At 39.9% G+C, this 13,539-nt stretch overlaps 1 protein-coding gene across 1 annotated transcript; it reads right to left on the minus strand.

The window, feature by feature from the left end:
• Positions 1-6,533: 6,533 nt before the first annotated feature.
• On the minus strand, positions 6,534-11,933 carry LOC140305159 (uncharacterized). Its single transcript, XM_072383917.1, has 7 exons — positions 11,829-11,933; positions 11,385-11,726; positions 10,795-11,120; positions 9,914-10,061; positions 9,289-9,321; positions 8,576-8,623; positions 6,534-7,899 (listed from the first exon to the last, which is right to left on the minus strand). Exons 1-7 carry the CDS (start codon positions 11,929-11,931, stop codon positions 7,883-7,885), a joined length of 1,017 nt encoding a protein of 338 aa, XP_072240018.1. The 5' UTR covers positions 11,932-11,933; the 3' UTR covers positions 6,534-7,882.
• Positions 11,934-13,539: the final 1,606 nt, after the last annotated feature.

Genomic DNA, 13,539 nt, shown 5'->3' on the forward strand with positions numbered 1-13,539 from the left:
CTCACAAATGCTCTTAGGTTTTTTGTACCTTGTCTTGTCACTTCCTGTTTTATTTTGAAGTATTAACAACTCCTCTCGTTTCATATAACTTGCTCTTCCTCCCGTGTCATGCGTCTGATTGTCTTCCCTGATTCCCAAGTTTTCCACCTGTTCCCCTTGGTCCCTCATGTGTATTTAGTCTGCGTCTTCCCTTGTCTCGTTGCCAGTGTGTTGAATTTGTCTCTCGAGCGTTCTTCCTCTAGCCTCCACAGTGACCACAGTATAAGATCAAAGATCTTGTTTATTGATAATTTCCTCTTTGAGAGTGATTTTCTGTTGTAAGTTTTTTGCCATAGTCATAGATTTAGCTCAAGTGAAGTTTTTGTTTACCTTTGTCGTTATCAGTAGTATCTCTACCGGTAGAGGAGTGTTTTTGGTTTATAACTTTAATGTTCATAGCTACTCCCTTAGAAGGAGTCTCTTTCTGTTTTTTTTTATTTATTAAATGTCTATATGTGGGAGGAACAGGAAGTCCAGAACTTAGAGCAGGCAAATTGGGTGGAGTTAATAAAAGTGTCCGGAAGGCTCATTTGGGCCTTTCTTCCTGCACTGACACACCTGGAAGCGGCTGAGCTGAGGCCTTTGTTTGAAGTTGAGTTGGTAGGCTCTACTTTTTAGATGTTTGAAAGCATGGTTTTAATATTACTTGATCACTAGAGAATAACCATTTGGCTGTTTATTTGTGGTATGAATTGTTTGTAGGCATTCTGTGTTGGGAGGGGACTGATCTATTGAATGATTGTTTAAAGACATCAGCCAAGAAGGAGGTACGCTTAAGCAGTGCTGAGATATTTTTAAATAGAATTTTTTCTTTCTACAACAAAATTAACATCATCTTTGAATGTTGCCCCCAGTCACCTGCATGCCCAACTGGAATGAAGGATTATGTTCCAGTGTGACAGGTTTTCAATGGAGATGTGTAAAAAAAAAAAAAAAACCACTGTTTTTCCTAGGTTTATTTTTTAATTTAAAGGCTTGGGTTAATTTATCATTTTAACAGCAAATTCTCTCGACACCCACCGCATACCGTCTGAAATGTAAGAACAGGGCAGATCTTACTGTTGGATCAGCTCCGAACCACAGGTCATCACCAGCGGGTCCCACTTGGGTCTCTCTCGGTTCCGCATCTTGCAGCCTTTGTTGTGGTTGACTTTCAGGGACTGGACCGGTCGCTTTCCTGCGCTGGAGCGCTTCTGGTAGCTCGGAAGACGAACGGGTGGTGTGTCGGAATTCACCGCAAATAATGACAAAATTGTCCAAGGGTGGAGTTGGTTTTGGTTGCTGACCAACTCTGATGAGGTGAACTTAAATTCACCAAAGATTGACAAAAAGGTTGACAAGCTGAACGCTGGCTCCTTTAGGTGATCAAAAACAGGTGAGGAGGCTGCAGCAGCAGAGTTTAAAACGCTCTATAGAGAGGAGACAGGATGACGGACGAACAAAAACGCAAAACGTATCTTTCTATTACATTCTTCCCTTTCTGTCTTTGTTGGGACCTTCTTCTTCCATCTCATCTTCCTCTCCTGCCATTTTCAAAGACTCTCCACCAGACTCTCGTTCCATCAATCTTAAAACTCTCTGTTTGTCATCTTCTCTACTGATCTGGACTCCTCTGGACCTTCCGGAGTTCGATTCGCGGAGGCGGGGCATGACGTAGGCCTACGCTACGCATTCAGTCAAAGGTATGCCTGAAACTGTTGTGACGTCTGCCTGGCCGTATTTTGTAAGGCGAACTGCAACGAGGGTGCCTCAAAACTATTCAGTACTACGAACCACTCGGGGGCAATGTGGCTCCATAAGCTGATTAGTCATTTTCCAAAATAATTACTTCTTTCGGATCCTTCCACGTACGATATGAAAAAGGTATTAAAATGCAGCTTATGATATCACTGAGAACATGAAAGAACCTGTACAACGATATAAAGCACATTTAATACAGTTTCAGGATTCAGCTAAAAAGTGATTCTGGGTGAGATCCTTTTGAGAGGTCCATGCTGCGACTGTCTCTGGCTTCAGTCAGAGTCAGGACAAACTGTCACCATTGTTTACTTTGACCCATATAGGGTCGGAAGGGTCCTGTTCTAGTTTTCTCCAATACTCTCCTGAGCGGTCCGTTGTATGTTCAGCTAAGTTAGCACTAAGCTATTAATGCATTTACCGAAATTTATGGCACAGGTCTGTGGAAAGAGGGGCTGATAAAACTCCCCCAAAATGCTTTCGTGGGCAAAGGTTGTTGTAAATTTCTCTTCTTTGATGTAGAGATCCCCCATCTGGTATTTCCACACTGACCATCCCACAAAAGAATGTTGCAGTCATTTAAAGTCTTAAGTTTGTATTAAATTCCACACTTCAGTTTGCTAGAAAGGTCTTTGGTGGTGTCTCTGCTTTGAGATTTGTATTCTGTCCATTTTTCTTATCGAATTTTGTTTGCCATAAGTAGTAGCTTTTTAACAGTGACTGCTGACATGTTCTCACATTTATTTTGTTTAATTTATTATTGTTATTATTATGCCAATATACAATCATTGTAATTATTTTACTTGAGCTACATGACAATTTGAATTTGCCCCATGGGGGATGAATACAGTATTTTTTCTATTTTCTATTCTATAATACATGACAGGATATGTAGTTGTTCCTTTACCTCGAACCTCTGCATTTCCGAACATTTCCCCCAAACACAATCAAACAGGATGAATACAGTATTTTCTTATTAAAAATTAATCTCTTCCTTTCGCAGGTCTGAGAATGACAGAGTGATCTTGTGCAGTCTGACACATAACTGTGTCTTTTTGAGCCGTTGGCGAGGCCCTTCCCTCTGATCTTGCTTTCTTTACTTCAGTGTTTTCTCTTTGTGTGTTCAAGGCGTTCCTTCATAGGAAAAAGGAGTTCAGTTTCATTATTACCCTTTTGTTTTCTCTGTTTATTGTTTGCATAGTCTTCATTGTCTTGTGTTAGACTGTCTTTTGTTTGATCGTTTTTACTTTTGTCCACCTTTGAAATTGATGGGGTTACGTGTGGGTCGGTGATGATCTGGCTTTTATGCAGTTGTTTGTTTTGTTTTTTATCTAATCAATTTATTAACTTTTTCAAATCAAAGTGTTAGCACAAAGAGAGATATGGTTAAAATCTTGTTATTACAATCACCATGATTGGAATGGAGTGTTGTGTTGACATAATGGTGTCACGCACAGTGTTTGCAGGCACAAAGGTCAACTTTTTTTATTTCAGAATCTCAAACAGTTCAACATCTTAAGTGCAGAGACGCTCAGTCACGTGTCCAGGAGTACATAATCTGTTGTTAAAAGGCACCGTAATCCTTCCTCCTTTACTTTCACCTTCAACACAGAATTCTGAAACATTGTTCTATGCTGGTTTGATGCTATGCTGCTGGAACGACTTCTGCTGATAACTCAGGCAATTTTTCACATCTGTTATGATGCATAACCATGGCGACAGAAAAGTTGTTATCCTGTTGGAGCAGCTACATGAGATTGCCAAAACCCAGGTAATGCCTGGAATAAGACCACAAGTCAAGATGAGATAAAGTGTCTCGGAAGCAGAGTAGTAGCAAAATGGAGAAAAAGCTCATGGCTCTCATCAGCTAAGTTGTTTCCAAGCTACAAAGACAACACCCCAACCCACTGATGCCAACCTCAGAAGATTTCTACTAAGCCTTCCTCTCTGCTACACCTAAACTTTCTACTTTTTTGTCAGGTGATTTGTATTCCATTTTGCTATCTATCTATCTATCAATAACCTATCTTTAATCACGGTTAAAGCTGCAGCAATATAATTTCTCTTTGGGGATTAATCAAGTATTTTTATTTGATTTGATCAAATAATGTAGATTTAACTAAAAGTGGCCGAAATACCTGCAGAAATAATTCCAGTAACGCAGCATCCAAACCATCATGAAAATACAAATCAGCATTTTCACAGAAAAATGCTAATTGATAAAAATTTAAGATGCATAAAAAAGACTCAATATGTCCAAAGCTACTGCAGCAGGCTGGCGCTTGCGTGGCGCCATCCATTCTAGAATCTATCTTTTGTTTACTTTTAAAAGAAGTCTAGACATTCTTCATCTCATTCAAGTGCACAGCTGCTTATCAAGCTTTGCTGATCTGGCTTTAGATGCGGGCTGCGACAACCAAAGGGGGATTTTGGAATATCTTCCATTAAATACCTGTGCTACCCACAAGAAATATTTACTGAACATTTTTAAACTAGTTACTGTGTCCACACTGGGTCACCGGAGATGTTTGTCAGGTATCTTTGATATCAACAATTTGAGCAGGTCCATGAGGGGAATCTTTTAGGCATCGCTTGGTGGTGATGGGATGGGAATACAACAAACCAGGCTGAGCGATGTTGGTTATTTTGTCGCATCTGGAACATTGTTCCATAATTTGGTCAATGTCACATGTTCATCTTGCGGTACCGCCTCCTGGCTAAAAGTTGAGTCTCCTACATTTAATTTGTTAAACCAACACGAAACCTGAAGGCCTGAAAACCCACACTCAAAGATTCTATGCATCCACATGATCTTATTATACCATACTACACAGAAATAGTAAGTAGTATATAATAGAATTGTATATGAGAACATATCTCCCCCAAAAATAAAACAATTATCAAGGTGTATTAGATCTATAAAAAAACAACTCATAAACAGATTCCTTCGTGACTGACTGCATTGTGTTTGTGTCTTGTCGTTATCTTATTGTTATTCAATGGTTCAAATAACCCTTATTGACGGTGATGTGTCTTTTGATGATGTTTCTTTTGATCGCATTTGCCTCGTTCAACCTTTGAGGTCAATCAGGTTCTGTGTGTTGTCACATGTTCAAGTGCATTCAACACAAGAAAGCCTTGAGCAAACATCCCACAAAACACCACAGATCACATCTATCCCCTTGCTTGTATAAGTAGTCTAAACATCCTTCCTTCTCATCCACCATCACAGGAGCTTTCTCAAGCTTGTTGCAAATTGATTGCAGATGTAGATCCCAGCAATAAGAAATGAAAATAAGGAGTGGGTGTGGAATGGCTTCCTTTGAATATATAAGTCCTGCCCCAGAGAGAGGTTACCAATAGATTATGAAACTTGATACTGTGTATACTGAAGACAGATTAGGAGAATTCAAACAGGTTTTATGAAGGTTGACAACACATGCTGTACCTGTGTAGGTAATAGTGTTGTTATATCTGCACATTTGAACTGTGAATCTTAAAGCAGCTGCAGAATTCATTTATGTTCAAGGACAAAAAAATCTCAGAGGGAAATAAACATAATTTTTCAGCCTTTTCTGGTCGAGCTTAAGTTTATCCCACCGAGACAACTCGAGACACTTGAGTGTGGTCCATTCTGTTGTTGAAGGATGTTTTGTTACTGTGGAGGAATCCAGAGAACTACATGTAACATCTGAGGAAAAAGACTAGTTTAAGAATTGATTGTTCTCACACAAGTCACAATAAACTTGCATCACTTGAGTCTATCAATTCTGTTTTGATTAAATTATCTAAATTTAAGATGGCTTACTCGACTTCATTTTAAAACTTAAATATACAAAATCGAACTTTAAAGAGAAAAAAACAAACTCAAACTGTATATAGTACAGCAACTGTTCCATATGGCCATGTCATGCGGCTATTTGTCCAGCAGATGGCAGAATTAAAATATTTGTAAAGATCTTTAATTCTATTAATTTTGAAACTACAGCAATGTTCACAAATCTTAATGGATATTATCTGTGGAATTTACTCTATTTCATTGGACATGAATTTAGTTTAGGTCAAATTTCAAAAAAGAAAAAAGCTTTGACACAGTTAATGAAAATTCTGAATTTATTATTTGGATACTGAAAAGTGTTCCTATGTGTGTTTTTAAGAAGATTTCAGGAAAGAGACAAAAAAACTAAGAAGAGAAAGCAAAAGAATGAAAATTCCAACACCAGGAAGAAGACGGTGGCCAACAGATTATGTCAGTAGAAGAAAACCAAAACAGAAAGGACAGAACATGGAAACCCAGTGATGTGTTTCTCAAAAACAGCACACTCTGAATCAATAAACAGAATCAAGACTAAATGCATTACATCTCTAACAGGTGGAAATGATTCATATTACTGTTGAACGTTTCCTGTGGCTGTTTGAAATAAAATGATGACAAAAGTGGAGACAACCAGAACTGCCAGGACTGAAATAAAATCTACACGAGTAAGCAGAAAAAAAGAAGAAATCTCTCTTTCACTGAACAAAAAAAGTGTTTCAATCAAAACCCCAAATTCAACTTCCACAGTGAACATTAATCACACGCCAAGCAACATTAGTGAAGCCAGGATGGTCTATTATTCAGTTTTTGGTTTGATTTCGACATGTGTGCACGGGGACAATATGCTACATTTATACATTATATACAAAATTAGGTTTCACAAGTATTATTCATATCTATGTGAGAATTAAAATAATAATACTTTAAATGTTTGCATTGGTCTATGCCACGTTAATGTTTAAAGGACAAGATTAATCCTCTGCTTATGCTTATAGTGAATATTTCCTGCACACTTCTCACTGAGCTTTACTGGTGTCACAACAGGTGACAGACCTGCTCCACTGCCTCCCAGATTCTAGAACAAATATTTCAAAAGCGCAGGTCAAGCAGGTTTTTTTCTAGGAGATTGTTATCAGATGAGTGACAGATGACTAGAGATACGAGTTAAACAGTAATGACAATGGAGCAGCACTCTGCCAAAAGTTACATAAAGAAAAAGTCTACTTTACGATAAAGAAGCAGGAACACAGAAATGCCCGTCCTATTAAACCTCACATACTACATTCCAAAAACCATGTGACCTTTCCCCAGAGGATGAGAAATATTGGCTAAATAAATCCTAGCTGATCAGTGTAGCACCAAAGTGAAAGGTATACAGACTATTAACAAAATAAACATGGCTTTAAGATCTATTAATCCATTCTATTAAGAATGGTTTTGCATCTGACAAAAAAAAAATTCTGATTCCCACACATCCCATAAACTATTCAGTGACAAGGCAATGCTATTGGCTCAGTTTTTTCTTTAAAAAAAACGCACAAACCCAGCCCCTCTGCTCATTTTCTCTGATCTTATTCAGTTTGATATCAGTAAAATGGTTTGGATAAACATCATTACGAGCTAAGCATATATGTATTTAGTGACAGTAAAGCAAATATCTGAACTCCATATCTTCCTTCTGACACAAGAAGAAAACGTGGGGCTGAGCAAAGATGTATTATCTTTAACCAACATTTCCTCAAACAACCAAGACATCTGATTGGAGCTCGTCAGTGATCTCACTTGGGGTCCTCAGCTGGATATATTTTGCATCTGATGGAGTTGTTTTAACATCCCTTGGCCTGAGGGCTATCCTCTGTCTTCTAGTTGCTCTCGACATGGTACAAAAACAGCATGCTCCTTATCATTTCATTTAGACTTGACTCAGTGTCTCTTAAACTGTTCAGTTGGCAAGCTTGTATAAATGTGTAGCTTACAGATTCTCTGTTAAATCACAGTGATACAAGTTAATCCTGGTTATACACAGTTGTTTGCAGTAGAAAAGGTATGACAGCGGGGATGTCAACATACGAGGAAGTGCTGATTTCAGAGCTTGCCATTAAGGTGGCATATTGGTGTGACATGCAGTGTCCCCTGCAGACAGAGTGTGAGAAAGAGAAAGCTTTTAGACACATGATAAAGTGTATTCTTAGTCTTTATATGACTGTTGATGCACACGTTCAGAAGAGAAAAATCACTCGCATAAACTTAATAATTACCTCGGGGCATGTTGTCTTAACATTTTTCCTTTCACTCTCTGGAATCCCCTGGAAACACAGTTAATATCAAAGCCTCAGTAAATGATTAGAAAAGCTGCTTTAAGTTAAAGCTGTGATAAGTTAAAGGTGATCTTTGAAATAAAAAACATTTGAAATTCAACTACAGACATCAACATAATGGCAAAAAAGATTATCTATGAAGTTATATTTTAAAAAAGCCTATGTTATAAGCAGCTGAGAAATACAACTCAGATCCTTTGGGGATGGACCATATTTTACTGTAACACCACTTTGCAACACCAGATACTAGCCCTAGCCGAGACAGTAATTACAAAACAGAAGCTCATGGTGAGCAAACCACATCTTTGTCTCCCAAAAAGAAACCCAGAAAAGGGCCTAAACAACTCTATATTGATTCTGCAGAACTTGCAGCTGTTCTTCTGGACTGATAAATGATAAGCTTGTACTGTTAACGCTGTGGATGCAGCCTATGTGGCAGCTCTAAGTTTGCTCTGCTGGTTCCAGTGTCAGCTTGCTGTGTATGTTATTGCGGTGCTGAGCCTCCTCTGTGTGAATCACCAAAGAGGCACAGGGAAGGGTTCAGGAGGACGTCTTTTTTTGCTGCCTAATTAGTCAGAACCCAGATGTGAAAAGACCAGCAGTGTTCATATGTGTGCACATTTAAACACAATCAGTCAAATCACTGTGGTGGTGGTATACACACCTTCCTCGACATCCATGTCACGTGTCTGAACTGCTTCATGTCGACCTGCTGGAAAATGTGAGAACTTTATGTTAGATTTATTGTTATAATGGGCGGATGTGAAACCATCACCACATGAAGGATGTTCAAGATAATCAAGCACAGACAGACCCCAAGTGAAAAATAAGTCAGGTTATAGTGACTGTGATATCTAGCGATACGGCGATATCACGGTACTAAAAAGGGTATCGTTCAACACAGAGTAAACCCTGTAGAGTCTGATACCCAGTTAGTCCAGGGACAGTAGAGATTCTTGGTCAGGGACAAGGATGTGACTCGGTGGGATTTGTAGGGAAACAACGCAGCTGAATACGCGCTGAAACAATGCTCAAAATGATGTCAGAGTCTTGTCTGTGGTGAGTGATTTTGAATCTGACTGCTGTGTTTCGTTGTAAAACAATGTGGAAAAGTCAGAAAGAAAGGGAAAATAACTCCAAAAGACTTCTAGTCAGTATTGAGCAGTTAAACCGGAAAAAAAAGAAGATTTAACACCGCTCAGTAATCTAAGAGGTGGTCTCTGTTTCTGACACATTTTAACACCTAGAAGAAGAGTTGACACAGAAATCAGTAGATTGAACTCGCATTCAAATCTTCACGTGAATGTTAGACACTTCATTCTGAGGAAGAAAAGAGTAGAAACAGCAGCTGACCAGTACGGCCGAGGATGAACATACCCATAAGGGGTGTGGTAGAGGGCCTCCGGGCCTCTGTTAGAAAACGATAAACGACAGAGCAGAAACAGTGAGCGCACATCCACTGTAAATATCTACCACTTTACAATATCTACGTTTTGGAGAACGCGTCTGATGATCGAAACCATTTTCCCTGTGGCTAGAAACTGCTTTATCTCGTGTTACAATGGAAGGTACTTTCCCATCCACATGGTCACTAACCAGGCATTCTGCAGGTGCGTCTGGTTTCCATGCAGCAACTTCCTCCTACGTCTTTGTTTACAGAGACTACGTAATAAATCTCCGCACAACAGTTGACAATGTCAGTACTCGGGCGTCACATTAAAAATCTATAGGAACTTTCTATTCAGATTAACGATATCATTGCAGGGTGCCTCGGAGTTTTCTGTTGAAATTTAAACACACCGAAGCTGCACTATAATAAATATAATAAAAAGCAATACAACCCAGCACTCTTCTACCATTTTAAAGCTGTGCATTTATTTTATAGCAGTGTCTCATACTTATTTTTCACTGAAATAATCAACAGAAATAACTACATTAAACCAGCAGTTTAAACACACCAGCGTGTGCGAGTGTGTGTGTGTGTGTGTGTGTGTGTACTCACGTCGAGATCGCCTTATACGAAACACCAACAAAAGCAGCAACCCCACAATAAGCGATCCGATGACCACGACAGGAGCAACGACTTTCGAAGTCAGAGGCACACCTTTTGGGATATGGCCGTCATACCCTAAATGAATCCAATTTAAAGGCTACGATTAGTGCTTCAATACTCAAAGGCCTGACACAGAAGAGAAGAGGATGTGATACTTCAAATGAGGTATACATACTTGTGCTATTTTAGGAACTTAGATGAAGTTGTAGGCCATTGGTACATTTTTTTTCTGAGAGAAACACTAACTGCGCAGCCAGAAATAAAAGTGAACAAGAAACACTGTTGCACCACTGTGTCAGGTATTTGAACTAATCTTTGTGCTTGGCTGACAGCTCAAATGGCTGTGAGTTAACCTGTTGATGAGTTTTTCCACCAAGGTGAAAACACAAAACAAAAAAACAGCTTGTCCACATCATGAGGAACATTGCCCTGGCTTATCTGCACTGCACTATCACACCATCGTCATGCTAATCATCCATCTTGATGACATGTCAGGTTAGGGTTCTGTTATAGCTTGTTTATTACTGTTTATTTGTGTCACAACAAGCCTGCAGCAGTTGAGCCTGCAGTTTTCTTTAATTATGCATAAACAAAACCATCAGGTTGCAATAAAGAGAAACCAAATCCTTTTCAGTGAAGCACAAATACCTGCTGTGTTTTTTTTTAAATATAGTTAAACATTGATACTCAGATTGTGAGTCCAACCTCCCACGATGGCAAGAAAAATATGTGCTCTTGGCTCTGGGTTGAGTAACCCTAAACCACACTGTACTTATGCACACAGGAGAAAATGACTGCACAGCACTTCTCTACGCGCTGGTGGACTGCGCCAGAATGTGATGAAAGTACTGCCAGTAAATAAGTGAACATGTACCTTCCGGTGATGAGTTTTGGAACGTGGTCTCATCCACTTTGACATTGCTGGAGTTGTACAATATGCAGGTATATGAGGGTAAGGTGGATCCTTCCAGCAAAGGCAGCTTGCTGATGAGCTCAATCAGACCATTTTCCCCCATTATCGCCTCCGGTGTGGAGCTCTTGGTCCAGTCCCCTTTGTACTCGTCAGCCCATTGGAGTCGGCCTTCTGGGTAGCCACCGTGAGACTTACAGATCAAGGTGTTCTCATTTTTCTCTACTGTGGGTGTGCTGTATTTAGCTTTAAAAGCAAAAAGGGAAACAAACATAATCAAAGTCCTGGACATTGCACCATGATGCTAATCACATGAAACCCATCAAATGTATGAATATGATCTGATTACTATTTAGCAGACCAAATTCTGGTCCCTGGTAAGGTCATTTTGTCGAAAAGCAACAGAAATTAAGTGACACGCAGTGAGACGGATGACATCATTTAAGAGGAAGAGGATTTTCTTTTTTTTTTTTTTTCCAAAAATTTTAAAAATCCATCCGTCAGCCTCACCTGAAACTTTGAGGCTTGTGGTCTGCTTGTTATCACCGATGTCAGTGATTACTGTGCAAGTGTACAGTCCCTCGTCTGCCACCTTGGTGTCGGCGATGAGCAGGGACACGTTCATGTTGTTCCTGTCCCAGGAGCCCACAGCAAAGCTGTGGCCTGGTGCCGCCTTCAAACTTTCCTGGTTAAAAAATAACAGGGAGTCGTTTGCTCCAGTCTTTTTCCAAATGACCGTATGGATTTCAAAATCAGATGTCTGCTGCTGGGAGGGTTTGACGACACATGACAGCATAGACTGATGGCCGTACTGCCCCATGTTTGTATGTTCACAGTGCACTTCCACAAAAGCTGTACAAAAAGAAAGGAATAAAAAATTAAAGGGAGGCCAAACGAGTATATCACGTGTGAAACTCTCAGATTATAAAAAATGTGTAGCTCAGCTGAACTCACATTGGGCAGATTTTCCAATGAACATGAGAAAAATGCAAATGGTGATGGTACCACTGGAGTCCATGTTTGCTTTTCTGAAACGACATTGAAATGAATGATTCATGTAAAAACAACCTCAGATGAGCAACAACGCATGACATATTACACTGTGCAATTACTGATACATTTCTTTTTTTAAAAACTAAACCAAAATGTGGAAAAGGTGTGTGAAAAACTAAGCACAACCTTACAGCTTCCATAGAAATTCAAAGGGTAACTCACAACCAGGTGCTGCTACTCTACTGATCATCAGCGGGGGTTAGCACATCTAGAAAAGAAGACATTTTTGTTAGTTTGCTGGTCTGGAGCATTCAGGTGTGTGTTAACACAACGCCAAGGAGGAAAGACATCAGCAGCAATGCATGTTAAATGCTAATGTTCATGACAGTGCAGCATCAACGGTCAAGCACAGTGGCGAAGGGGTCATGATCTGTCCGACAGCTAAAGTTTGGCTGAAGCTGAGTCACACAACAGGACAATGACATCAAACACAGCAGCAAATCTACAACAGAATAACTGAAAAAGAAAAGAATCTGTTCACTGTAACCAGGTTAGAGAAACTCATTCTCATTAAAAGAGGACAAATGGCTCTGATTTGTCGCTCAGCATCCAGCACGAGAACTTCTCTATCTTTGTCAACATGTGAAGCTTTCAGAACTGGTTCTCAGTTTGTCATCAGACTGGACAAATTCTGGCAGGGTAAAATGATCAGGGGAAAATCCCCTGGTAATGCATACCAAGCAAATACTTGGTAATCTAAAACTGTTCGCATTCATGTAATGTGGAAGCCATTGACAATGTGGAAGTGGTGGTGCATTAAGGGGATTTCTGTAAAGCACACGCGCGTAAACCCAAAACAGAAAGTAAAAGATAAGTGCTTCGAGCTCTGACCTCCCATTTACCTGCCTTTTCCCTTTTATAATGCAAAAAGAGAGCTTGCTTCAGCAATAGTGCTCTTTGTTTTACATGCTGTGAATGTCCACATGAACCCACACAGAAACCAGTCTGACCGGATGAATTCAAGGAATTCACACTGCTGGCAAGGTCATATCACTCCACATCACCCACTAAGGCAAACGAGTCATACTGAAAGAGAAAGTTGTTGTTTTTTCCAGTTGAAGTGATTTTTCTAGAGTGCAGTGTGAATATCAGTCTCAACATCTTATCTCACCACTTTCTTCCTCATTTTGACCCACTTCAGTTTTTGGTGAGACGGAAAACTGACCAAAACATGCATGTGCTCGTACCGTGGGAGAAAAGCTGAAGTGGGTGGAGAAAATTCCCCCAGCCGGGAGGAGAACAAGTAAACACCAAGCAGCTGTTTCAGGGCTAGGATTTTCTTTCTGTGAAGCACAGCAATGACCACTGCCACTGCAAGCGTGTAATCAAAACTGACCTCCCTTTTCTTTTGCTGTTTGAAAAGGCCGCTTTTACAAATAAAATTCCTGAAAGCAAGCTTCAGTTTGGGTTATCCGGCCAAATCAATAGATCCAGCACATCACGACTGTGTCCAGCTGCTGCAGCTGTGTCCAGAGGGACATCCCAGAATGGGTTTTCACAGCCCACTTGATCCTACAACAGGTCATCCAATTTCGAGGGACAAAATATCATGAGGGACAATCTGCAGAGCATGAAAGCTGTTTCTTTCCAGATGTGTTCAATCAAATGTAAT

This window comes from Leuresthes tenuis, unplaced genomic scaffold (assembly GCF_036924035.1).
Source record: "Leuresthes tenuis unplaced genomic scaffold, fLeuTen1.0.hap1 SCAF_4, whole genome shotgun sequence".
Lineage (NCBI taxonomy): Eukaryota > Metazoa > Chordata > Actinopteri > Atheriniformes > Atherinopsidae > Leuresthes > Leuresthes tenuis.